Source organism: Thamnophis sirtalis, unplaced genomic scaffold (assembly GCF_051295495.1).
Source record: "Thamnophis sirtalis isolate CommonGarterSnake01/CBP01778 unplaced genomic scaffold, rThaSir2_p1.2 scaffold_1, whole genome shotgun sequence".
Lineage (NCBI taxonomy): Eukaryota > Metazoa > Chordata > Lepidosauria > Squamata > Natricidae > Thamnophis > Thamnophis sirtalis.
Window position 1 is genome coordinate 106,577,511 of NW_028261381.1, and position 25,738 is coordinate 106,603,248.

The 25,738-nt window shown below is 40.0% G+C and overlaps 1 protein-coding gene across 4 annotated transcripts; it reads right to left on the reverse strand.

The window, feature by feature from the left end:
- Nucleotides 1-78: 78 nt before the first annotated feature.
- Nucleotides 79-25,480, reverse strand: C1QTNF4 (C1q and TNF related 4). Of its 4 annotated transcripts, none has more exons than XM_014055148.2 (2): nt 25,341-25,480; nt 79-1,823 (listed from the first exon to the last, which is right to left on the reverse strand). In XM_014055148.2, exon 2 carries the CDS (start codon nt 1,819-1,821, stop codon nt 700-702), a length of 1,122 nt encoding a protein of 373 aa, XP_013910623.2. In that variant the 5' UTR covers nt 1,822-1,823; nt 25,341-25,480; the 3' UTR covers nt 79-699. The 4 variants fall into 4 exon arrangements, with proteins under 4 accessions (XP_013910623.2, XP_013910620.2, XP_013910622.2 ...); XM_014055145.2 differs by having other exon boundaries at nt 25,266-25,480; XM_014055147.2 differs by having other exon boundaries at nt 25,250-25,480.
- Nucleotides 25,481-25,738: the final 258 nt, after the last annotated feature.

The following is a 25,738-nucleotide window of genomic DNA, read 5'->3' on the forward strand; positions in this document are numbered from 1 at the left end:
ATACTAAATGATAAATAGCTTTGTGGATAAAATTAGATTCCCTGAAATAGGTTTGACAAGGATTTGACAGTACTCAAATTTGTTTAAAATATCCAGTACTTTTTTAATTTCTCAAACATCAAATGATTCTTCAATTATTGGAGATACACTACAAACATACTACACATTTAAAGCTTGGGATTCTTTTTCATGAATGGAAAGGTTTGAATATCGCAACATCAAATGTACAAATACACACAATCCTTTTAGTTTCAGGTTTTATTTGATGTCCCATTATATCTGTCCCTCTCTTGTGATGTTTGCCAACAATTACACAGAATGTTATCACTTCTCAAACGTTCTGCAGAGGGAGCCTTTTACCATATAACCCTTTTCAGCATTTTTCAAATGTCCATTTTTGCATATTTCATTTATCTCCCCTTATTCCTTTACTCCCCAAATTGACTCATGCTTTAGTCTTATGTCTAACAGTAATCATGAACAAAACACACCAACTTGTGAATGTCATTCTAGGGATGAATGAGAGAAACAACAATGGCTCTGCAGGCAGAAAACACAAGGAAGGTGTCCATAAGGAATACACTGGACATGTAATAGCATGCTTGTATCTTCTCATATGAAGAGCGGTATTTGTCCAGGACTTGCACAAGAGACTGCTGCATCTGGAATACTCTTATGCTTATGTTGTAATATGCACATTTAGAGATTTGACCCTGGAGAAATGTTGGAATCTGAAGAGAATTTTGTCTTAGTCTCTGGATAGACAAGGAAGCCGGTGAAGGTTATGTATTTGCCATGATTGCTGTAAGCACCGTAGCCATCATGCTGGTGACTGTAGAGCCAGACAATGTCACCAGCTTGCAGAGGGAGCATAATGCTCTGGCTCTGCATCTCCCTCCTTTTGGAGTGGTTGTCGTCATAGATCATGGCCTGAACTTCATTGTGGTTCTTCATCAGCTTTACTGACATTGTTTTGAAAGGCATTTTACCAATGGTGAATGAAAAATAGTAGGCGCCAGGAACACGGCAGGTAAAGATGCCAGTTGAAAAATTGAAGTCATTCCCAATGTTCACAAACTCTGAGTCAAATGTGATGGGCTCATGCTGGGTTTGCTTTTCATCCGATCCCAGGAGGCTTTCGGAACGGGCAGCTGAAAAGGCAGAGCGAGGATCCTGTGGTCTGGCGGGTTCATCAGAAAGCAGAAGTCTTTCTGAGATTTGGTTTTGGTTGATGGAAAGCTGCTGAATGACATGAGAGGGAGGCTGAGATGGTTCTTTTCCTAGTTCTGGAGATCCTATTCTATTCTGAAAGTAGCTAGAGGTGTCTGGATAAATGAGGTACCCATTGAAAGTTGTATAGGGGCCCACATTGCTATACAGGGCATACTTTGGATCCCCGTGTAAACGTAGCCACACAGTATCACCGTAGTCCAGTTGTAGCATGGCACTTTGGCTAGCCACTTTTCGCTCTTTACGGTGATGTTCGTCATATACAATTGCCTGCACTTCATTCTTGTTTCTCATTAGCATGACTGATAAATTTTTCTTGGGGTACTTTCCGACAGTGAAGGAGAAATAGTAGGCTCCAGGGATACGACATCGAAATAGTCCAGCTTTGGGATCAAAGTCATCCCCTATGTTTACATAGACCTTATCAAAGGTGATCACCATCTCGGTGCTTCCTTCCATGCTGCTGGTCCTAGCGACAGAGAAGGCAGACCGGAATTCAGTCCCGGAATCAGCAGGGAAGCCATACACAAAGGAAAAGGCCAAATGGAAGAGAAGGCCTAAGGAAATTTGATCTTTCCACTGGGTCATCATATCTAAAAAAAAAAAAAAAAGGTGGAAGGGAGGAGACAATTTAACCAATGTATTCAAAAACTGCTTTTCGACCCGAGAGGAGCCTTAAAAATTGCACTTACTTTTGTATAGCCAACAGATAAAACCCAGACACTGCTACATCTGATACCAGCTCTTCATTGGAAGGATAATAGGAATAAGTATTTTACACTGAAAATGCAACAGGGTATAATACTTAGTAAACATGCAGAAGACAGTATCACACAATACGTCTGGATATAGATATACTTGTCACTATTAATCCTCAAACCTGAAAAAAAAATACCTGTTAATCTGCAGAAACATAGAATAGCTACACCTTTGTCCTCATTGAAATGCAATTAGGTAGGATTAGTTTGGGAACAAGTTAAGTCTATATTTAGTATGGGCAGGATGTATCCAGACAGATGTTTTTGATACTGATTTTGTATCAAAATCCTGTTGCTATAGTAACCTAATTGAGTAGTATAGTTCAGTTTTTTTAAAAAAATATTCTTAATTCTTTTTCCCCATCTAATTTACCATTGTAATCTTCTTGTGTTTCAAACATTATTAACAGCTGTGTATTGTTATTATTGATATCATATTTTTTTTTAAAAATGAGACTCCATTTCATTTAGCTGGCTAGTTAAAAGCTCTTAAGATTCAGCTGGCCAAAAAATATGAATATTCAGATGCCGATTCTTTGTTCTATTATATTCACTTGATTAAAGAAGAATGCAGAACTCACATTTCCACTTTCCGCCTCCTCCCAATCCCCACCAACTTGGCCTAAATGACACCATCTTATTGCCAACAGTAACAGTAAGGATGATTTTGAGAAATCTGCAAAAAGGTGTATGTGTGTGCATAAGAATGCAAAGAGAAAATATTCCTACAATAAAGCAAAATATGTTATTAAAGTAATAGATCCAAACTCTGTGACTTCACTGAATCACACTGGCGGGATTTAAGAAAAGATAACACCTTATGTATTTCTGCTTGCTCCAGTATTTATGATTCTAATGACAAGAGGCCAAAACATGATCCGTGGTCACTTTCAATCTGAGAACAAACCTGTCAGTCATTGCCAAGACATGAAACTACATTCACTGTCCTCTCTCTCTCACAGGCTCATTAAAACATCACTCAGTCGGAATGCCTGGTGGCTGGGATCTCTTGTCTGCCATCTCTGTCTCTCCCTGTCACTTCAAAGCTGGTCTGTTGCCATCAACAGTCTACAAATTCAGAGGACTCTTTCATCAGCGCTAAATACTGTCTTGGGTAGAAAGTTGGTATTGTAGACATGCTACTACCATATGCACTCATCCTACATCTAAGCAGAGAGACATCCAGAGGTAATGCTACTTACTCAGGGCTCAGTTTCTTTGGAAGATGTACACCAGAGGGTGACAGCGTGTCTTTGATAAATCATGTATATGTTGGTTGACTAAAGGACAATATTCTCCCAACAGACTTGAGAGAAACTCCAGAGTCATAGGTTTTTTTTAAGGGAAATCAGTGCAGCCTGATTCCTACCCCACATTTCTAGTCTCAATCTCAGGAAAAGGGGACTAGGATAAAGGAAGAAAGAGGAATCTCAATTCTTATTAGCTTGTTCCGCTATCTAAACTACCTTTTGGGACTACTCCAATCACTAATCTCATTAGTCACTCTCAGAATGAAGGTTTTTGACTGAAGAACACTGTTTGCAATGTTCTTAACATGTCATGATAAAGCTCATAACTGAATCCAAGGAAAAATGAAAAGAAGACCCCACTCATGAGTGTGCTTTACTCTACCTATGACTGCGCCTTGGAAAAGATGTCTTGCCCATTTCTAGTCCTTTAGCCTAATTATAGGATGGAAAGGACTGTTGCAACAGCAGTGGTGATTTTGTTTAAGTGCTTTCCATTTGTAAAAATATTCTTTAGACCAGCATTTATCAACCTTGGCGACTTTAAGATGTGTAGACTTCAACTCCCAGAATTCTCCAGCTGGCATAATTGGGAATTGACATTTACATATCTTAAAGCTGCCGAAGTTGAGAAACAGTGCTGTAGATCACACTTCTGTTGGCACTCTCAGGGCAATCCTTGTTTTCTTTTGCAGAACAAATGAATTACACTTGGAAATATTGAAATAAAAGGCTTCTCACTATTTGGAACCAGTGCATGAAACAGCACGTGAAATAAATGACAAATATAATATCTGAGATCCACTTGATAAAGTAAAGAGGTCATTTTCTTCACTTTAGATATTAATATTGGATTACATAACAGATTTGGATTCAACCGACTCAGGTGTAATGAAGTAATAACATGAAAAATGTTATTTACCTCAGCAAAACTTAGGATGAATAACAGCATTCATCTTTCCCCTACAGTTATTTTCCTCTTTTTGAAAAATCTCTAATACTTTATTTGGCTGAGGGGGTGTGGGGTTTGTGTGTGTGTGTGTGTGTGTGTGTGTGTGTGCATTCAGAGATGGTGATGGCAAGATTTTCTTGAACCCCAACATCATTTATTTGTGTGTAGGCTGGAAATGGCAAGAAGATGGTCCAAGTATGTTCAGGATGCTTCCACAATGGAACCAGGCCTACTTCTTAAATCCAAAAAAGGGACAACATTGGGTTCGATTCTACATTTATATTTTCTGAAAGAACAATATCATCCTATCAGACATTTGTTCAGTTAACAGGATTTTCCAGTCATTTTACCTCATTCCCAAGGCATGTTCCATGGATGATCTGTGTGGGGGGTGGATGTGGGTGTGCATGAGTGTGTTAGTGGATCCAATTAATAATCAACTCTTCTGGTTCAATAGAGTAGCATCTGCAGCAATAGAACAGTATCTTTGGTTTCAACCAACATGTATTCAGCAATGCGTTTTTCTTGACATATTCAAACACCGCTTGACTGGCCTCCATTTCAAATGTCATCAGCATGCCCAAGCAGTCACTTCACATAAATACCAAGGAAGATTATGGAGATGATGAAAGGTGTTAAGGTCTGCACATTGTTAAGCACATAACTATTTAAAACGGAACCACTGTGTTCTCCAAATCCTAGCACTACTTCTGCTGCCCACAGCGTAAATGATGGTACATTTGCTGAGGCACTTTGGATAAGGAAGAAAATGTGCACTATTTATTTGTTTCTGGGGTTTGTAGCCTGCTGCAATCAAATAACTCACTGGTTTACGGGGAGTGCTACACAGAAATTACCACATCCATCATAAACACTACTCCATACAATATAAGACCTCAGTGAAAACAGAAATGACAAGAAACCCTAAAACGATTCACTATATTAAATCAAGAGAATGCCCTCCATAATCATTCAGTTTTCAATCATTTCTTGAAAGCCAGAAGAGAAGAGTGAGTTTCATCTCCAAGGGCAGGCTATTCTAGATAAATAGTGCTGCCACTTCTGATGGTCTCCACTGCTGTTTCTAGTAGGCATCATGGAATCTAGAGCACTGCTTCTCAAATTTGGCAACTTTAAGACATGTGTGGCAACTTTAAGACATCCTTCTGCCAGCATGAATTCTAGGAATTGAGGTTCACATGGCTTGCCAACTTTGAGAAATACTGGTCTAGAAGTCCTAAACTGCAAATGGGATCCTTCATAATTAGTGTTTGCCCATCCAGAGGCAGCACTAATGTTGAAAATAAGGTTTCTATGAACTTTATTTATGAATGTGACTTAGCAGATGTTAAAAGATGTCTATTTGAAGTGGCAGAAGCAATTGGAAAATTCCCGTAAATGATTCTGCTTGTGTCTATGCTCTTAATAACCTGGAAGTAAAACAAATCAAAATATTGTAACTCACATTGAAACTGCAAACCAACTGCAATATGTTTTCCAACTACAGAAAATGGAGCTTTTCCTAATCATGTTTTAAATTAGTATATTGTCAGTTCACCTATCTGGTTAATCAATTAAATCAGTAAGTTAGATGAAATATCAAGATGTTGAAAGAAATGAAACTTGGTAGCTAAACAGACTATTTTACATATATCCCCAAATTTGATAATAAGATGCCTTAGAAAATCCAGGCACTTTTTGGTTGACTGCATTTAATACATCACATTCATTGTAATGTTTAAGGACAGTTTCAAATGTCTCAGTTATAAGAATCATCAAATCATCAAATGAATAGCCTGCCAAACCTCTGGTTAGCATGGACATGAAACCATTTTCTCTTTGATTCATTTATACGTCAAACATTAAGTATTCTACAAATCATTCACAGTGCAGACAACTAGTATCAAATGATTTATTTATTTACCAACAGGATTGATTTGGCAACCTATCTTATATATGACTTTATACTGCCCATAATCCATTACAAGAAAACCAGTTAAAAACAAAAATACCCATCCCTTCAGGTCAGACCATTCATCCTCACAGCTCAACCCCTATCCCAGTGGTGGGTTTCAAAAATTTTTCGAACCTACTCTGTGGGTGTGGTCTCCTTTGTGGGAGTGGCTTGCCACCCATGTGACCGGATGGGAGTGGCTTGCCACCCATGTGACCGGATATGAAGATGCTGATGACACTTGTCAGAACCACCTTAAATTACCTCACACACAGCACTGGCATGCATAAGAATATGATGTAAACTTGTTTTTTAAAAGGCATCTTTGGTTTGCGTTAAAACAACTTCAACACACGCAATGTTTTGATTGCACCACAAACGCAGTAGTCATCCTTACCTTTCACAGAGGCACTGAGTTTTATAAATATGAGCATGATAGTGTAGAATAATCATATCCAAGGACCAGTGGCGGGTTTCAAAAAGTTTGGAACCTCTTCTGTAGGTGTGGCCTGCTTTCCGGGTCCACTGGTGGAACCTCTTCTAATCGGTTCGGTAGATTTGACGAACCGGTTCTACCGAATAGGTGTGAACTGGTAGGAACCCACCTCTACCCTACCCTAGTCCGATGCTTGGGAGAAAGCCCAGGTTTTCACAGCTCTCCACAAGGCTAAAAGAGTAGGGAACCTTTACATCTTTGGACCCACATTCACCCTATCTAATCTGGTAGGACAGATAGATACCTTAAAGTCTCATTTTTCCAAGGTTACTTTGAGAGCCGTAATAAAGTGTCCTGAAATATTCAATATTAATATTTTGATATTATTCCAGGCATCTGTTGAGGTGAGCAATACCTCATGAAAGCTTATGCTTTTTAATTAAATGTGTTAATTGGAAAATGTACTATCAGATTCCTTCTAATTTGAACCTGAAAGCAGTAAGAGTTACCACAGCTTGAGTGGTACATGGATGGGGATGTATACCGGTAGTGTAGTCCCCAGATTACATCCACTGAAAGAAATCAGCTTATGACCAGTCTTCAAAGTAACAGCCATTTCAGTGCTCCTATAGTCAGGAGCTTGGCAACTGGCTTGCATTTACAACTGCCTCTCCCCATATTTCCACCTCCAGCTGACATTTGTCATCTTCTTTGTCTGCCTCCCTTCCACTGGATCCCCGACACCAGGTGGCCTCCACATATTTGTTGGCCATGCAATGCACAGTGAACCATGCCCCTTGCCACTGCCTTCCCTTCCAGCTGCCTTGCCAGGCAGGAAGGCCTCAAATGAGTAGCCATACAGAGTCACTGCCAGGCATCCTGGCCACATGTGTGGGAGACCCTGTGGAAACATCTCTACCTTGTTGCCTGGCAGGAGGACTGCTCTGGCTGGCAGTGGTGCGTGGCATGGGTGACTCAAGGCCCCAGTCCCTTCCCTTTCCTAAGAAGCAGTTGCACTTGCCAGCTTGTGTTTCCTAATGCCTGGTCATGCTCCTTGGCATCTGCCACTCTACCCATGCTCTCTAGCACTTGTCCTCCCCTGCATGGATCTCACCCACTGGCCTGTTTTCCTGGAACTGCAGCCTCTTCCCACATCAAGATTATGTGAACCTCTCACTTAATGATCTGGACAGTCCTGGAGTTTTGATGGCAACAAAGACTGCTGGGATTGCCATCACTAAGTGATGCAGTCACATGACATTGTGATTTACAGATTGTCCTTGACTTATGACTGCAATTGAGCCCAAAATTTCCAAGGTTAAGCAAGACAATTGTTAACTGAGTTTTGCCCTATGTTACAGCTATTCTTGACACAGTTCTTAAGTGAATTACTGCAATTGTTAAGAAAATCTAATTTTAGCATTGATTTTGCTTGTCAGATCACAAAATCACATGACCCCAGGACACTGCAACTGTCATAAACCCATGCCAGTTGCCAAGCATCTGAATTCTGATCATGTGACCCATGGGGATGCTGCAACAGGCATAAGTGTGAAAAACATAAGTCACTGTTTTCAGTGTCGTTCCAAGTTTGAAGGCTCACTAAATGAATGGTGGTAAGTCAAGGGCCATCTATATGACCTCATTTTTAGCAAGCACAATTCTGTTCCCAATTGCTGTCATTAGCTAAGGACTGTTGGTAGTTTTATCCATTGACCTGTTTCCATCATATACACAGTATAAACTCTCATTTTGCACCCTGAAGATTGATTAATGTATTTATGCATGTGTGTGTGTGTGTGTAGCAGTAAAGGTGATAGCAAATGGCAAACAGATGGGGAAGCGGCATTTGAAGGTTGGCAGCTATTATAAGCAGACAAGAGGAATATTATTGAACTGCTAAGATCATAAGCTACAGCAAGCAGCATATCTTGCCATGGTGGTGCAGTGGCTAGAATGCAAGCTAATTCTGCTGACTGCCAGCAGTTCGATTTTGACCGGCTCAAGGTTCATTCCAGGGGTGGGTTTCTCGCCCCGTTCCAACCGGTTCGGTTGGAACGGGGCCGGCGGCATCCTCGTGCATGTGCGCAGCGCACGCATGCATACTAGCATCTGTGCGATGCTCCAGCTGCTCCTGGAGGATCGCACAGGCGCTGTATGCGTTCTGTGCATGCATGGAAGTGCAGAACTCGTCCAAACCGGGTAAGGAATGCGGGTGGGCGGGTGGGCCTTTCGCCGTTCCCGGAAGTTACTTACTTCCGGGTTTGCCGACCCACCGGTTCGCGGGGACCGCCGCGAACCGGTTGAAACCCACCCCTGGTTCATTCAGCCTTTCATCCTTCCGAGGTTGGTAAAATGAGGAGCCAAATTGTTGGGAGCGATCTGCTCACTCTATAAACTGCTTAGAGGGGACTGTGAAACACTGTGAAGCAGTATATAGTCTAAGTGTTATTGCTATTGCTATTTTGGAATTTGTTCTGATTTTTGTTCATCTACAGTATTCTCTGATTACAGTTTCAGCTGAACAATAAGCAGCAGTTTTCAAAAGGAGTTCTACATGAGTGCATTTTCAAACAGTAGAGTGATGAAATTAAACACACTGTCCATGAATGTAAAAAAAAAAAAATCAAACCTAATTTGCAAAGTTCTCAGAATTCTGCTCCCAGTCTGTGCAGATGATACAAAAGCAAATATGTCTGATTTCAGAACAGGAGATAATAATCCTGAAGTGCCTCCTTCTTTTGGAACTACTTCGAAGCCATTGGTTGGTAAAATGAGAACTCAGATTGTTGGGGGCAACATGCTGAGTCTACAAATCGCTTAGAGAGGGCTGTAAAGCATTGTGAAGCAGCATATAACGCTAAGTGCAATTGCTATTGCTATTTGTGGGAGTTCTGGCTGGAGCTTGGATTTTGTACTGAAGCCCAGCAGCGACTAGAAAAGGAATAAGCATACTGAAACAGCACCTCATCCAAACTAGTGCAAGAACTTTTGGAAAAAGGAAAATGCTGTACGCTACTTCGAGACTTTTGTTTGACTGAGAATTAAAGTCTGAGTATTAAAGACATAGTTACGTGGCAACATCACCTTGCAAAGTCTTAGAGGTGTGGATTTGACCCAGAGCAATAGACAATATTGATGGGGAATATTTGTGCTGCAAAAAGCATTGTGTACAGATACACAACGCTACACTGTGCCATGTCCAATCCTTGGAAAGCAAAGAACCCTCACATTACAGTTTACATTTTGTGATCTAATTATCAGAAGCCAATGACCATATGTCACTAATCTACAGTATGTAACAGCATAGGTCAGGGGTGTCAAATTTGCAGCAATGCAAGTCACGTGATGCATTACGACTTCCTCCCCTTCACTAAATAGGGTACGGGCGTGGCCAGCAAGCAATGTATCTGGCCCGCGGGCCGCAAGTTTGATAGCCTTGGCATAGGACAATGCTTTGGTTAGGAGAGGCTTCTACCTTTGCTGAAAAGTCCCAAAGCAGGAGTAATTCATATCATTTATGCATTATAATAATAAACCACATGGGGATTTCAAGGTTAATATAGCACAGCTGAATGAGCAAATCCTCAATAGGTAGTTCGAAGGCCTAACTCTAATGCTTTCCCTTCGGCTTGTTTTCTGTACTTCAGTACAATTATTTCAGCAGTTGCTCAGCAGCTTTCTGGTCCCAGAGAGACTCTCTTTTCATACTAGACATTTTTTCAGTGCTTAATCATGGCAGAAATTCTCAGCTGTTCCTTCTGGTACCAGAGGACCTTCAGGTCTCCCAGAACATTATTTAACTGATGGGAAATGCTAATGCTGGCAAAGGAATGACTTCTCTCCCTCATGGGAATTCAAAAGAAATCTCAATAAAATAAAACTCTCTCTTTACTCTGGATGCTTTCAGGATTTTAGAGCATGCAGAGCAACACACTATTTGAAGAGAACCATCACACTTCCCTTGCCTTTCCTATGTCTTATTAGGGGTGCAAACATTTCCAATGTGTAATTGTGCCAAAGAGATAACAGACACCAAAGAATAAGATGATTTAAGTTCCTCTTCTATATCATGTATGTATGTATGTATGTATGTATGTATGTATGTATGTATGTATGTATGTATCCTTAATTATACATTTCAACCAGACACCAAAGAATAAGATGATTTAAGTTCCTCTTCTATATCATGTATGTATGTATGTATGTATGCATGCATGCATGCATGCATGCATGCATGCATCCTTAATTATACATTTCAACCAGGGTTGGGTTCTAGCTTTAGCTACTATTAATAGAAGCTTCTTTCTGCTCATTGAAGATTTCAAATACAACAGAGAAATGTTGCTAGTAAAATGTAGGGAGATAACTTTTGGGACAATTCCCTCTCACCCTGTAACCTTCTACAATTCTAGACAATTCTATATTGTTCCAAAATAGGAAAATTCTGGAGAAGAGTTTTGGAGGGCAATTCAGGAAGACGTACAGTGGGACCTCCGGTCACAACTGTAATCCATTCCAGGACTTCAGTCGGTACCCAATTTGGTCATGACCGGAAACAAGACTGGCTGCTCATGTGCACGCACACACAAAAAAGGTGTAGCAGGGAAAATCGCTGTGGCTGTGTTTGATCGCCACCTGAGGATGTGTTCATGAACAGAGTGAAACATTTAGCGGATTTTTTGGTGGGCACCCGATTTGGTCGTGGTCAGAACCAATCTTGACCTGAGGTCCAACTGTACATTCCTCCCACAGATAGGATCATTTGGCTAGGAGAATTCTTCTCACAAGTCACTCACTATTGAAACCAAAGGCCAGGCACAGTGAGACTACAATGCTTTGCATTCTCAAACCTGGCTTCCTTTGGTTGTATTAGACCCACAGCTCTCGAAACCTCCTATATGGGGAGAATAGGTTGTGTAAACTTACCAAAAATGTTTGACTGCAAGTTTCATTAGGTTTCATTTCTTGCTTTAACTGATAACTTAAGTAATATCCAGAAGATCAATTATTGTTACTAATCGCTATCTCAAGTATTCAAATGCTCTACTGTATGTAGCTCAAATAACACAACATGAAGATATTAACAGACTTAGAGTAACACACACACACAATTGGGGTGAGAGACAACCCAGGGTAGAATTCCCCATGAAGTAGGTCAGCAAAGACCGAGTGCACAGCAGGACAGATTGTGAAATGAAGAGCAAAGCGAGTAGCAGGGTGTTCTGAAATAGACATAAAAATGTATAAAAGTTCAATTATACAATTTTGGTTGCCATCTTGTTTTTGTTGTCCCCCCCCCCCCCCCGCAACATACTCGGTAGACTCCCTTGGTTGGTAAAGGGCAGAAAACAGAAGAGAAGTAAAATGAAATGCTATGGCTAATCTCCTGACAATGGTCAGGAACATTCAATTTTTCAAGATTTGGTTGCAGGTCACATTTGTTTGCCACAGCATTATAAAGGGTCAGCATTAATGCCTTCTTTCTTTGCCCTGAAGGTCAGCAGACACAGCTATAGAAATGCTAGTCTCATAATTGGACTGACAGTCTAAGCCAGAAGGCCTTTTCTGTTCAATAACAGCTTTTACTAGAATTCTAAATGCTGTTATGACTGTATCCAGATCGAAGGGTTGCTTAGTGAATGACACAGAGCTGTGTGTGTTTGTGTGTGCGCGTGCGCGCATGCATGCATGCGTACAAAGTTTTTTGCCAAGAGGTACAGATGTTTAGCATAAGGGACGAAAATTAGGGCAGTGATCTCACCAGTCCACTGGGTCCAGCCTACTCACAGTCAGCACTAGGATTGTCCGAATCCTCTGAAAAGATATAAATTTTGATGCTTGCAAATCTGCTTTCTCGAGATACTCTCAGAACTGACAAGGCCATTCAAGGTCAAATCGGTTTAGTTTGGGGTTTATGGCTATTTTTAAAACGATGAAATGTACTTGAGGTGGAGGTTATTAATTAGATTAGGTATTAAAGAGGGAGATTTTTAATTCTTTCTTCCTGTACTGATCCCACAACATCATCTTCCCCCCAGATACCGTACTTCAAGTGTATGTGAATTACACTTCCCAAAATGTATTATGTGAAAACTAGTCCATGTAATTTAATCTAAAGAATGTGTTTTCATGGATTTGCACTACACCATTGCTTCTTCTGAATGTTCGGTAAATAACTTGGTAGCATCTGTGCACTGCTTAGGATTCTATATCTTCCTAGAGAACACTGGGATTTGTTTTGTTTTTGCTTTTTCATATAATCAAAAACATGTTTATCTTAAAGCGACTAATGCTATTTATCACACTTATGTGTTCCCCTTTTCCCAAGAACCTGAGAGCAGCCCAATTGGAGTGATATAAATGATGAGATAGGAATTTGCTCATTGTCATCCACTAATGAGATTTCCAGAGCTTAGAAGTTATTAGATTCCCAAGCCCACTTTCAAAGCTCACATTTTGTCATTGTTGGTTTAGATGTTTTATTTGAACAGGAACTGTTTGTAACAGGAAAATAAGTTGTAACAATATCTGCTGTTCTAAAATACTTGTTTTAAAATATAATAAGGATCATTTTCCTAAGATCTATCTTCCCTTATTCTAATATAGTGTAATGATGCTTTAATTAGCAAGCCGTTTAAACAAGAACAGTTTTATTTTCATATTGAAATTTTGTAATGATAACAGAATAACAAGAGTTGGAATGAACCTTGGAGGTCTTCTAGTCCAACCCCCTGCTCAGGCAGGAAACCCTATACCATTTCAGACAAATTGTTGTCCAATCTCGTCTTAAAAACTGCCAGTGTTGTAGCATTCACAACTTCTGGAGGCAAATTTTTCCACTGATTAATTGTTCTAACTGTCAGAAAATTTCTCCTTAATTCTAGGTTGCTTCTCTTCTTGCTTAGTTTCCTTTCATTGCTTCTTGTCCTGCCTTCACGGGCTTTGGAGAGTAGCTTGACTCCCTCTTCTTTGTGGCAACCCCTGAAATATTGGAAACACTGCTATCATGTCAGCCTAGTCCTTCTTTTCATTAAACTAGACATTCCCAAATTCCAGCAATCATTCTTTGTATGTTTTAGCCTCCAGTCTCCTAATCATCTTTTTTGCTCTTCTCTGCACTCTTTCTAGAGTCTCAACATCTTTTTTACATTGTGGCATTAAATGCAGTATTCCAAGTGTAGGTTACCAAAGCTTTGTAAAATGGTACTAACACTTCATGTGATCTTGATTCTATCCCTCTGTTTATACAGCCTAGAACTGTGTTGGCTTTTTTGGCAGCTGCAGCACACTGCTGGCTCATATTTATGTGATTGTCCACTAGGACTCCAAGATCCCTGTCATAATTATTACTATTGAGCCTGAACTATACTGTATCTATAAATTTGATTTTTCTTGACTAAATGTAAAACCTTTTCACAATTCACAATTGAATTTCATTTTGTTAGATAGGACCCAATATCCAAGACTGTCTAGATCCTTCTGTATCTTAAGCCTACGTTCTGGAGTGATGGCTATTTCTGCCAGTTTGGTGTTGTCTGCAAATTTGATAAGCTCCCGATCTATTGCCTGGTCTAAATCATTGATGAAGATGTTGAAGACTAATGGACTTAAGACCGAGCCTTGAGGTATCCCACTGCATACTTCCCTCCATGTTGATGCAGTTCCATTGAATGTCGAGTGCAGTCAGTGTAGTCTGGTGGTGATGCTCTCTAACTCACATTTTTCTATCTTATCAAGTAGTAGGTTGTGGTCTACTTTGTTAAATGCCTTACTGTAAATTGTGGTATGTGGTCTCTCTCTCTGTGTGTGTGTGTGTGTGTGTGTGTGTGTGTGTGTGTATGTGTGTCTTCAAGTTATTATTGATTCCTGGCAACTGCCTGGACAGATTCATGGACTGCTCTTGGAAAGATTTGTGAAAGTAATTTATTCTTGCCTACTCTTCCTAGCACTGGGAGAAAGTGACTGGCTCAAAATCACCCTAAGTCACCCTTAGGCTTCACACATAAGATGGGACTAGAACTCACAGATTCCCAGTTTCTAGCCTGGTATTTTAACTGTTTTACTAAACTCTCTCATGTAGGTAGATGAATAAAAATAGTTAAGCTTGAATTTTCTTTATGATACCTAATTGATGACACCCTTTTAGTAGACAATCTTCAAGGTTTATTAAGAGGACCTCAATAAGGTATTTTCAGCAATAATGTTGTGTCACCATTGTCCTCATACAGGTCTTGTGTAGCTGCTTCCTCTTATAAAATATGGCTCTTTTTGACTATGACAATAATTTGGGCAATAAAGATAATTGTTGATTGTTCATACTATCTTCCTGTTGGAAAAAGGTTTCAAATTTTGCTTATCATAAGAGTAAACAGTAACAGAGTTGGAAGGGACTTTAGAGGTCATCTAGTCCAACCCCCTGCTCACGCAGGAGATCTGTACTAGGGATTTGAATGGCCAAGCTGCCGATCTATTTGATCGACAAGCTCAGTGTCTTAGCCATTGAACCACCTACATTAATCTGATTGTCTGACTTCTTTTTTACCAGTGAAACATAATAGCAAACTGAATGGTATATAGGAGCTCAGGAAATTCCAAACCAGGTTACCTTTTGAACCGATCAACTCTTTCTCCTTTGTGATTAATATTTATATTTATTTATATGTTTGGGTGTTGTTATATACATATGTATGTGCATAGCTAGTATATCTACATGTGTGTTATGTAGGTGTACACTTTTGAGAGCAGGCAACAGAAATTCATTTTAATGTGTGCCAGAGTACTCACAGGGGAAAAAATAACAATAAAGGTTATCTTATCTTTCAACAGCAAAAATATTTAAAAAACTGTTTATCCAGAATTATTTTCAAAAGGTTGCTTGTTTTATTTTTTATTGTTCAGAAGGTGGCTGTTGTTAATACATTTCTGGTCTTTTAAGACTTGCATACAGTATGGGACAATACTCAGGAAATTGTCATGAAGTCTTGTTTGGTTGTGGACACAAAATTCAGAGGCTTTCATTTTTAAATGTCTTTGCAGGTCCTGTTGAAACTAATACACTAGCACAAAATTTCTCCTGCTCCAATGACATTCCTCCCACGCACTTTGATCAACTATCAGACTAAAGATAAATTGCATGCTTTCTAGATCAAAGTATTTCTTTCAGCAACTTCTCTCTGTCATCCATTGTTCCCTCTTTCTCCAAATCATCTAGTGAACCTTCTCATCTTCATGCCGTAGTCAATCATCACCCTTCCTAAGTAATTTTCCAGTTAGAAAAAAAAATCAAACTACTCCCTTCATACGATTTAACATTTATCTCTTCAAGAACAGCGCCAGTCTAGTTGCTTTACTGTATAATTCTTACTTAATTCATGCCAAATAACCAGACTGTAGCAAAATGTCAGCTCCATGAAATGTCCTTTTCTTAAACAGATTTATGGTTTTGGAAAATTTCAGATTCAGGTCTTAGTACTACAAAAACATTGTCCTTGTTGATGGATTCACTTACAGGACTAGTTCTTCTGTATTATTTAGGAGAATGCATTTAGGAACTAAGCTGTGAATTCCACAAGATTGTTGTGAGGTCAGATTCAATCCAGAGGTACAAAATAGATAAAATTATGGGGGTGATGGTTTATTCTCTGAGCTTGTGGGTTGGTTTCTGAATGTTTCGTTACCAGTCTAGGTATCTTCAGCGGAATTTAGGGGGAAAACAGGCTCAGAGAATGAACCTTCACTCTCATCCTATACTTGAGCTACAGATATTTGCCACTATTGCCAAGATAGAATTATATAGTGTATAGGATAGTTCCATTTTTTATAAGAGTAAAAACAGTTTCATCCTCTTCTGCTTTTTTTTTCTGATGATTTTGTAGCAGCAATAGCATTTCTAAAGTTTATAAATAAATGAATCTATTTCATACTTTTTTCAGTTTTTAATTTTTTGAAACATGAGTGCAGCATGCTCAATTTAGGCATCAGTTTGAGAATTTAAAGGAAAATGATGTACAATTTTATACTGGTGTTTTGACAGTCCTTCCTAAAAACTGATTTTCATTACTGTATTTTCATTCATTATTCTTATTAGTACATGGATTTATGTCTCTGTTCCAGGAAAACTGCAGCACAAAACCCCAAAAGACTTTTTCCAAGCATAATTCCAAGATGAATTTTAATTCCCCCCGCCTTTTTTTAATGTTTTGCACATGCACAGACCTATTTTTGAGCAAATGTGCACGCGCGCACCAAAGGGGCAGTAATGCTGGGAGCAACCCACCCCTGGGTGGGACTTAGAATTCACATTGTCCTGCTTTCAAGCCTGGTGCCTTAAACACTAGACCAAACTGGCTTCATTCAAACATACGAGCCACACACATTTCTCTTTCATTCTTACTATTTGAATTAGGTAGCTGAAAGAGAATGGGAATTGTAACTCTTCCTTTCCGTCTAGGAATGCTGGCCCAAGCTGTATGGATGCCAAGCTCAGTCAATGATTTTTCTGTAGTCAGCATCTTGCCCACTGAACTCTGATCAACAGTTGAGACCTGAAAAAAAGTGTTTTCACATTTCCCAAGGGCCTGAGGCTATCAGTTGTGTTGAGATGTATGCGTGGATATGTGTAATGCAATGATGAAGATAAAAAAATTCTCTCTCTCTCTCTCTCTCTCTCTCTCTCACACACACACACACACACACACACACACACACACACACACACGTCTTTGCAAACTGTCAGATGTTTTAATATTGTGATCATTTCCTTTTCCTAGCTGAGTTGTTCCTACTGGAAGCCTCAACCTTTTGATCCAACACAGCAAGAATTTTCTTTCTTGTTCTTTACTCATTAGAGCAAAGGGGATTATCTTACACAGGAGAGGTGTGATAGTAAAATGTTGGAACAGATTTGAGAAAACACATACATCAGTAGGCCTGGGGCATTTCTTACTAGTATATTTTACATGGCTGGACAGTGTGAATACTGTATTTGTAGAGTAAAATACAGTGAATACTGTGTTTGTACAGTAAAATAAAGTGAATACTGTATTTGTACAGTAAAACTACTAATTAAGTAAATCTCATACTCTTAATGTTGCAATATTGGCATTTCAAGATCCAACCCAGCAGTCTTGTGTTAATAGGAAGAGTTTTACTTGTCTTGCTAATTGATGCCTCTGATCCTGCTGTAGGGTTTGCATCCCCAACGGGATAAGGATGTGTTACATAAGCATCCTTGGGCTACGCTGCCAGGAATTACAATGGACACAGTGCAGGAATGAGAAAGCTGGATCACTGTCTTTAGTCCACCATCCTTTGTGATCCTTTCAAGTCAGTGGTGGGGGATTCAAAATTTTTTACTACCGGTTCTTTGAACATGGCTTGGTTGGCATGGCTTGGTTGGCTTGGCACGGGAAGGATACTGCAAAATCCCCATTCCCTCCCGATCAGCTGGGACCTGGGAGGCAAAGAATAGATGGGGTGGAGCCAGTCAGAGGGGGTATTTATCGGTTCTCCAAACTATTCAAAATTTCGGCTACTGGTTCTCCAGATCTGCTGCATACCACATCTGTTTCAAGTACCTCCTAAGTAGCGAAAAAGGGCAAGAAGGGAAGGATATCTCCAGTTATTTCTTCATTATTTGGATAGGCTGCTGTGGAACAAGGCACAAGATCAAGCTATTAGACAGCAATATGCTTCTTATTCATATCACAGAGCTTAACTTCTGCTGGGAATCTGGAGAACTCTGGAATGCCTCAGGAAATCCAGAAGGAAAAGGAAACAGGTCAAAATATGAGAACGGATATGAGCGAAGTCTATGCTGATGTGGACCTTCCATATTCACTCTATAAATGCAGCTCCCTGGTAAATAGCCCATTCTGACCAAGGCAGTGATTAGTAACTGGGCCAAATGCAGTATTGGTATGCTAACTGTATTAATAAATAACATGACACCTACAGGCAGATATGGAATACTCCCAAACCTTGACCAATGCCTCTTGTCCTATCCCTTTTAGTTCTTCTAATTATTGTAAAACAAGAATATAGAAATGAAATAGGCAAACATCTAATTAGGTGAAATCTAATTTATGTTTGCCAGGTTAAGTCAAGTTTGGTTCATACAAAAAAAAAACACCTTCCCTAATATAGTTACTTTCAGATAAACATGGATTTTCCAGGTAATAAAACCAAAAGTCGAGCTGGCAGGGAATTATATACAGGTGAAACTTGAAAAATTAGAATACCGTGCAAAAGTTCATTTATTTCAGTAATGCAACTTAAAAGGTGAAACTAATATATGAGAGACTCATTACATGCAAAGCAAGATAGTTCAAGCTGTGATTTGTCATAATTGTGATGATTATGGCTTACAGCTCATGAAAACCCCAAATCCGCAATCTCAGAAAATTAGAATATTGTGAAAAGGTGCAACATTCTAGGCTCAAAGTGTCCCACTCTAATCAGCTAATTAAGCCATAACATCTGCAAAGGGTTCCAGAGCCTTTAAATGGTCTCTCAGTCTGGTTCAGTAGGAATCACAATCATGGGAAAGACTGCTGACCTGACAGTTGTTCAGAAAACCATCATTGACACCCTCCATAAGGAGGGAAAGCCTCAAAAGGTAATTGCAAAAGAAGTTGGATGTTCCCAATGTGCTGTATCAAAGCACATTAATAGAAAGTTATGTGGAAGGGAAAAGTGTGGAAGAAAAAGGTGCACAAGCAGCAGGGATGACCGCAGCCTGGAGAGGATTGTCAGGAAAAGGCCATTCAAAAGTGTTGGGGACTTTCACAAGGAGTGGACTGAGGTTGGAGTCAGCGCATCAAGAGTCACCACACACAGACGGATCCTGGACATGGGCTTCAAATGTTGTATTCCTCTTGTCAAGCCACTCCTGAACAAAAACAATGTCAGAAGCGTCTTACCTGGGCTAAAGAAAAACAGACCTGGTCTGTTGCTCAGTGGTCCAAAGTTCTCTTTTCTGATGAGAGCAACTTTTGCATCTCATTTAGAAACCAAGGACCAGAGTATGGAGGAAGAATGGAGAGGCACACATTGCAAGATGCTTGAAGTCCAGTGTGAAGTTTCCACAGTCTGTGTTGATTTGGGGAGCCATGTCATCTGCTGGTGTTGGTCCACTGTAGTTCATTAAGTCAAGGGTCAACACAGCTGTCTACCAGGAGATTTTGGAGCACTTCATGCTTCCTTCCGCAGACGAGCTTTATGGGGATGCTGACTTGATTCCAGCAGGACTTGGCATCTGCCCACATTGCCAAAAGCATCAAAACTTGGTTCAATGACCGTGGGATTACTGTGCTTGATTGGCCAACAAACTCGCCTGACCTGAACCCCATAGAGAATCTATGGGACATTGCCAAGAGAAAGATGAGAGACATGAGACCGAACAATGCAGAAGAGCTGAAGGCCGCTATTGAAGCATCCTGGTCTTCCATAACACCTCAGCAGTGCCACAGGCTGATAGCTTCCATGCCATGCTGCATTGAGGCAGTAATTGCTGCAAAAGGGGCCCAAACCAAGTACTGAGTACATATGCATGCTTATACTTTTCAGAGGTTCAATATTGTTCCATGTACAATCCTTGTTTTATTGATTGCATGTAATATTCTACTTTTCTGAGATTGTGGATTTGGGGTTTTCATGAGCTGTAACCATAATCATCACAATTATGACAAATTACAGTTTGAGCTATCTTGCTTTGCATGTAATGAGTCTATCTCATATATTAGTTTCACCTTTTAAGTTGCATTACTGAAATAAATGAACTTTTGCACGGTATTCTAATTTTTCAAGTTTCACCTGTACAGTTCCCACAATTTAGTGGATATTATATTGGGGGAGTTTCAGTGGTGTGCTGATCTAGAGGTGAAGTTCTCACCTTACAATCAGGACGGTGTGAGTTTGATCCTAGGTAGTGGCAGATATTTCTCTTTCTGCCCACAATGAGTAATTATCTGCTGCAACCCCCACATAGGCATCAGGAAGGGCATCTGACCTGTAAATACTCAAGTTCTATTCAGTTGCTCCAACTTCACCCCGATGCAAGGTATTGTTAAAAGAAAAAAAAGATTGGGGAAGTTCTGAGCACTGCTAACTTCAAACTGAATAATAATATAAGAAACACCACTTGTGGCATTACTTTAGTTCACAAAGAACTGGACAGCAATTGGACAGTTCAGATTTTAGTTTCTTGAATTAAAAATAACAGTGCAACAACTATAAAGTTGATAGAAGAAGCATAAGAATTAGATGGTAGGTATGACTTCAGCTCTGCCTTATCCAATGCACTGATTGCTAAGTGCTACTTAGCAATCTATTGCTATGTAAAATAACATAGAATAAATAGTATTGTAAGACTGAGAGGGACCTTAGGGATCTTATAATCCAATTGTCTGACCAGGAAAAGAATCCTTGGACCATCCCAGACAAATCACAAACTAGACTATCAAGGCAGTTGTTTAAGATTGGGTCATATCTGCTGTATTTAAGAAGCAGGATTCCCAGGAGACTTGCATAAATGTTTATGGTTGGATTTAAACAAAAGTGTCCAATCTATAAATTATTACTCAATTCTACATAATGCTCTTAAAATATGGGCTAATTACAAAAGAAGCTGCTAAGCTTCTTGCTTCAATATTGTTTATTTTCATGAAGATGAATGTATTAAAAAAATCAATGGAGAGATAATAATTCATATAGGTTGCAAGACTTAATCTATAATCTGTTTTTTAAGAAGAATTTTTTTTTGCTCTTCTTGGTATGCTTAGAAATGCCTCATAGGTTCCAATATATCCAAATAAGTAATAAAAGGATATTCCTTTCATTTCAAAAGAATTACAAATGCAAAGTGGAAAATGTAGAGACTTGACCAAATTTGAAATACACAACACACAATTCAAAACATCTATTAGAGCTTAAATGTTATTGAATATGCTTCAGAAATTGAATGAGTCAGAGATTACATTATTATATTTTTGCAAATTAATCAGAGCAATTGATATACAACAATGGGAACACCAACATAAAGTAAATATTAAATTTACTGTGATTATTGCACTCAGAGAAAACTGGAACACTATCCTTCTTTATATAATATAAAAATCAAGTGTTGATTCCCAAAATAATCAATCTATCTATCTATCTATCTATCTATCTATCTATCTATCTATCTATCTATCTATCTATCTATCTATCATCTATCTATCTATCTATCTATCTATCTATCTATCTATCTATCTATCTATCCATCCATCCATCCATCCATCCATCCATCCATCCATCCACCCATCCACCCACCCACCCACCCACCCACCCATCCAAAAAAGAAAGAAAGAAAATGATGTGGTGAAGATTTTTTTTTCTGTTTTAAAAGAAATTTCTTGAGTATGTGATTCCTTAAGAATCTCAGCTTCCACATAAACATACAAAACAGCCCTTAAAGCAGTAGAGAAAGCTTTGGAAACTTGTGGTCAATGGTTATATTCTTGCCAAATTATTGCTGCTAGTATTATTATTATTAATATCATCATATCATCATCATGTCATCATCATTCTCATTATTATCATCATCGGCATCATCATGGCATCTTTTGGGACTGTCTTTCAGGATTAGGATTGTGGGCACTTTTTTGTAGTGGTTCCACAAAGTGCTATTAAGCTATTAAGTGCATCCTTAATAGCGGTTTCAATTGTGGGAGCAGATCAACCCAGTGGCTATTTTCTTGTGGGTCTTCTCACTCATTCCCTGCTGGGATCTTTCTCCCTTCCTCTATAACGTTTACCTGAAGTCAGTGGGAAAGATCATTTAGTGGTTTGGAGTTTGGTACCAGCAATAAGCAGATGATAACCAGGCAGAATGGTGATGCTGTTGAAATCCGTGTGGGTCTATATATGAGATAGAACAGGTTTAAATTGAAATTTAGTAGGATGTTGATGCTGTTTGTTCAGCAGGAGAGAAAAGGTATTCTATTTTGATGACTTATCCAGTTATAGTATTATTCACGCTGATAGAGACAGCACTGGATCTTCATCTCTTCCTATTTTGATCCCCATCCTTCACTTCTTCCTTGCACTGGATAACATTTCATTTTATCAAGAAGGGATTTCATTTTACCTTAAATCGGCTGAATCATAGAATATGAGTAGATCTGCATCCATTGATTATGTTGCCTAGTAATTCAGTCTACTGAAACTGGATGCTACTGTTATGAAAACCAAAGACAAAGAGTGAAAGAATTCTAGATGAGGAAGCGTGACAAATTACTGGTCCAAATGACCTAATAAAGATTTTATGGATTATATTTCAGAGAACCGAATGAAGTAACCAAGGAGAGTGCTAAATATGTTCAGAATTCCAAAATACCAATTCGTTATTCTGATTCATGAAACCAGAAAATATCCAAGTTGGAAAGAGCCAGATCTGAGAGGTTATGGATCTTTTAAACAAAGATATGATAAGAAGTTATATCTGCTAAGGATGAAAACCAGTTTGATGAAGTGGTTCAAGCTAGAATTTGAAGAAGGTGAATTCCACTCCTACTTTACGCAGAAAGCCATCTAGATAAGATAAGATAAGATAAGAGGTTAACAGAGTTGGAAGGGAGCTTATAGGTCATCTAGTCCAAGCCCCCTCCCCGCTCAAGCAGGAGACCCTACATCATTTCTGACAAATGGCAATCATTGGGTGACCTTGGTCTAGTCATTCTCTTTCAGCTCTAGGAAACAGGCAATTGCAAACCACATCTGAAAGACCTTGCCAAGAAAACTATAGGGACTTTTCCAGACAGTTTCCAAGAATTGGATATGATTGAATGACTGATTCCTGAGGACTCCTGCCTCTGTTTTCCCCTTGAATGTAAATGTATTTCATAGTGAAATACATAGAAATCTAGAGACCAATTCCAGGTCCAGCTTTATTTTCTTACTATTGTTTGCCCTTCTTTCTTTCATTACAAAGACTGCAACAAAGGCAGTTACCATATGCCTGAATGGGATGATAAAAACCAAAAAACCAAAAAACAAAAATGTAAGCCTCTTGTTATACATCAGATCCTGGGAGAAGAGAAGCTGCCGGAAATTACCGTAGCATCAAAATGAATAATTGAAGCAGAACACATTCAATTCCTGCATAAATACAGAGGTCAGAGCACAACTTCCTAATCATTTGGATGTGGGGGGAAAAACTGAGAAAGAAAGTGCTGGATAATTGCCCCACCCTTACCTCCAAAAGAACCTGACCTAGGAACTTTGAGAGAGTTGGGGAAGAGGTCATGGCAAAAAATGATGACTGTGTAATTCGTGTGTGTGTGTGGGGGGGTGTCTGTCTATCTATCTATCTATCTATCTATCTATCTATCTATCTATCTATCTATCTATCTATCTATCTATCTATCTATCTATCTATCTATCTATCTATCTACCTACCTACCTACCTACCTACCTACCTACCTACCTACCTACCTACCTACCTACCTACCTACCTACCTATCTATCTATCTATCTATCTATCTATCTATCTATCTATCTATCTATCATGCTGGTGAATTAATTCAGCAAGAAACATCACCTTTTGCGGCTCCTTATCTGCTTGAAAAATTGATGCTTTGGATGATTAGGTTTAGCTCCAGGACTGAATGTGGTAATCTTGTACTACAAATTAACTGAACTATCTCCTCCTCCTCCTCCCTCCAGATATGTTCTATATATTCTGTCATTCCCCAGAATGTCCAACCTCTCTCTAAATCCCAACCTCACATGAGAAAAAGGCAGGCAAGAGAAGATGAAGAACAGGTGGTGTCCAGCACTGATGTTAACATATAGTAGTTTGGGGGTTCTTGAGTTGCCAAGTATCTTAGACATAAGATATGCTTTCAATGTAGAAAAAAAGGCTCTTTAGTTTTGTTGAAATGATTGCTAGTCGACAATGTCTACCTTTCCCCCCATATACCCGCATATATATGGGAGGCAGGTCCCTTCTTCCTGCACCTCTCTTTTTGGTATGCATAATTATACATCATCCTTTCTTTTGACATTTTGTCAGGCAGCTTGGAGACAAGGATGAGAAAGGTGCAAAAAGGACACCAGGGGAAGGATTACTTCAAAGGCCTTGGGGCAAATAGATGAATCTGACCTAAAGACCAAGCATCTATAGTTCTGTGTGATAAAAGAAACACAGAATGATCCTTGCTTTCTGCTGCCCTGTCTGGGATGCCAGGAGTCTGCATGGGGGAGTAAATCCATTCTACCCAGACCCAATTCCAGATAGAACAAAGCCCCATAAAAAAAAATGCGCACCAAACGGTAATCCCATCTGTCCTCCTGATTTCCCAGGCAAACCCCCAACCCACCCCCCCCCCTTTATTTCTTTCATAATAAGAGGCTCCTTCTCCCTTTAGAAGGATAATGCTTAGGAGACCCCCATGTTCTATGCAACCCTTCACACACACACGAACACACACACACACACACACACACACACACACACACACACACACACACACACTTACATATAATTCATCCGAGGAAGAGACCGCTAAATGGGGGCGGGGGTGAAGAGGGGAAGAAAGAAGAGGGGAGGGGAGAGAGAGAGAGAGAAGAGAGAAGAGTCCATGAAAAGAATCCCGAGCGCGGGTGTGTGTGTATGGGGTGGGGGTGTACCTTTTCTTTCTTTTACCTTCCGTGGTCAGGATCAAGCGTTGGTCTCAGGAGCCCCGAGGGGGCTGATGCGGCGAGGCTGGGTTTCGCCTACCTGCTGCCCGAGGCGTCGTTTTCACGCGCTATAGAGATTGGAGGGAGCCGGCTGGAGAGCTGCTGCCGCTGCTGTCGCCGCCACCACTGCGAGCCCCGCTGCCGCCTCTCCCCGCACTGCCAACGTTTTGAGCGCCGTCGCTATGAAGGGCGGGCGGGAATGGGCGTAAGGAGCGCAGTGGCTCCGGTGCAAGATCGGTGACCGAAGGTGGAGCCTGCCCGGAGAAGGAACGGCGGCGGAACAACGGCGGCGGCGGGGCGGGGAGCGCGCCTGCCAGAACAGACGTGGCTACACGTTACACTTCTTGGAGATATCAACCCCGGGTGGGAGGCTCCTTCGCATGGTGCGGGGAGCCCGCTTTATAGTTCTGCCTTCTCCCTGCCCTGCGGCAGATGCTG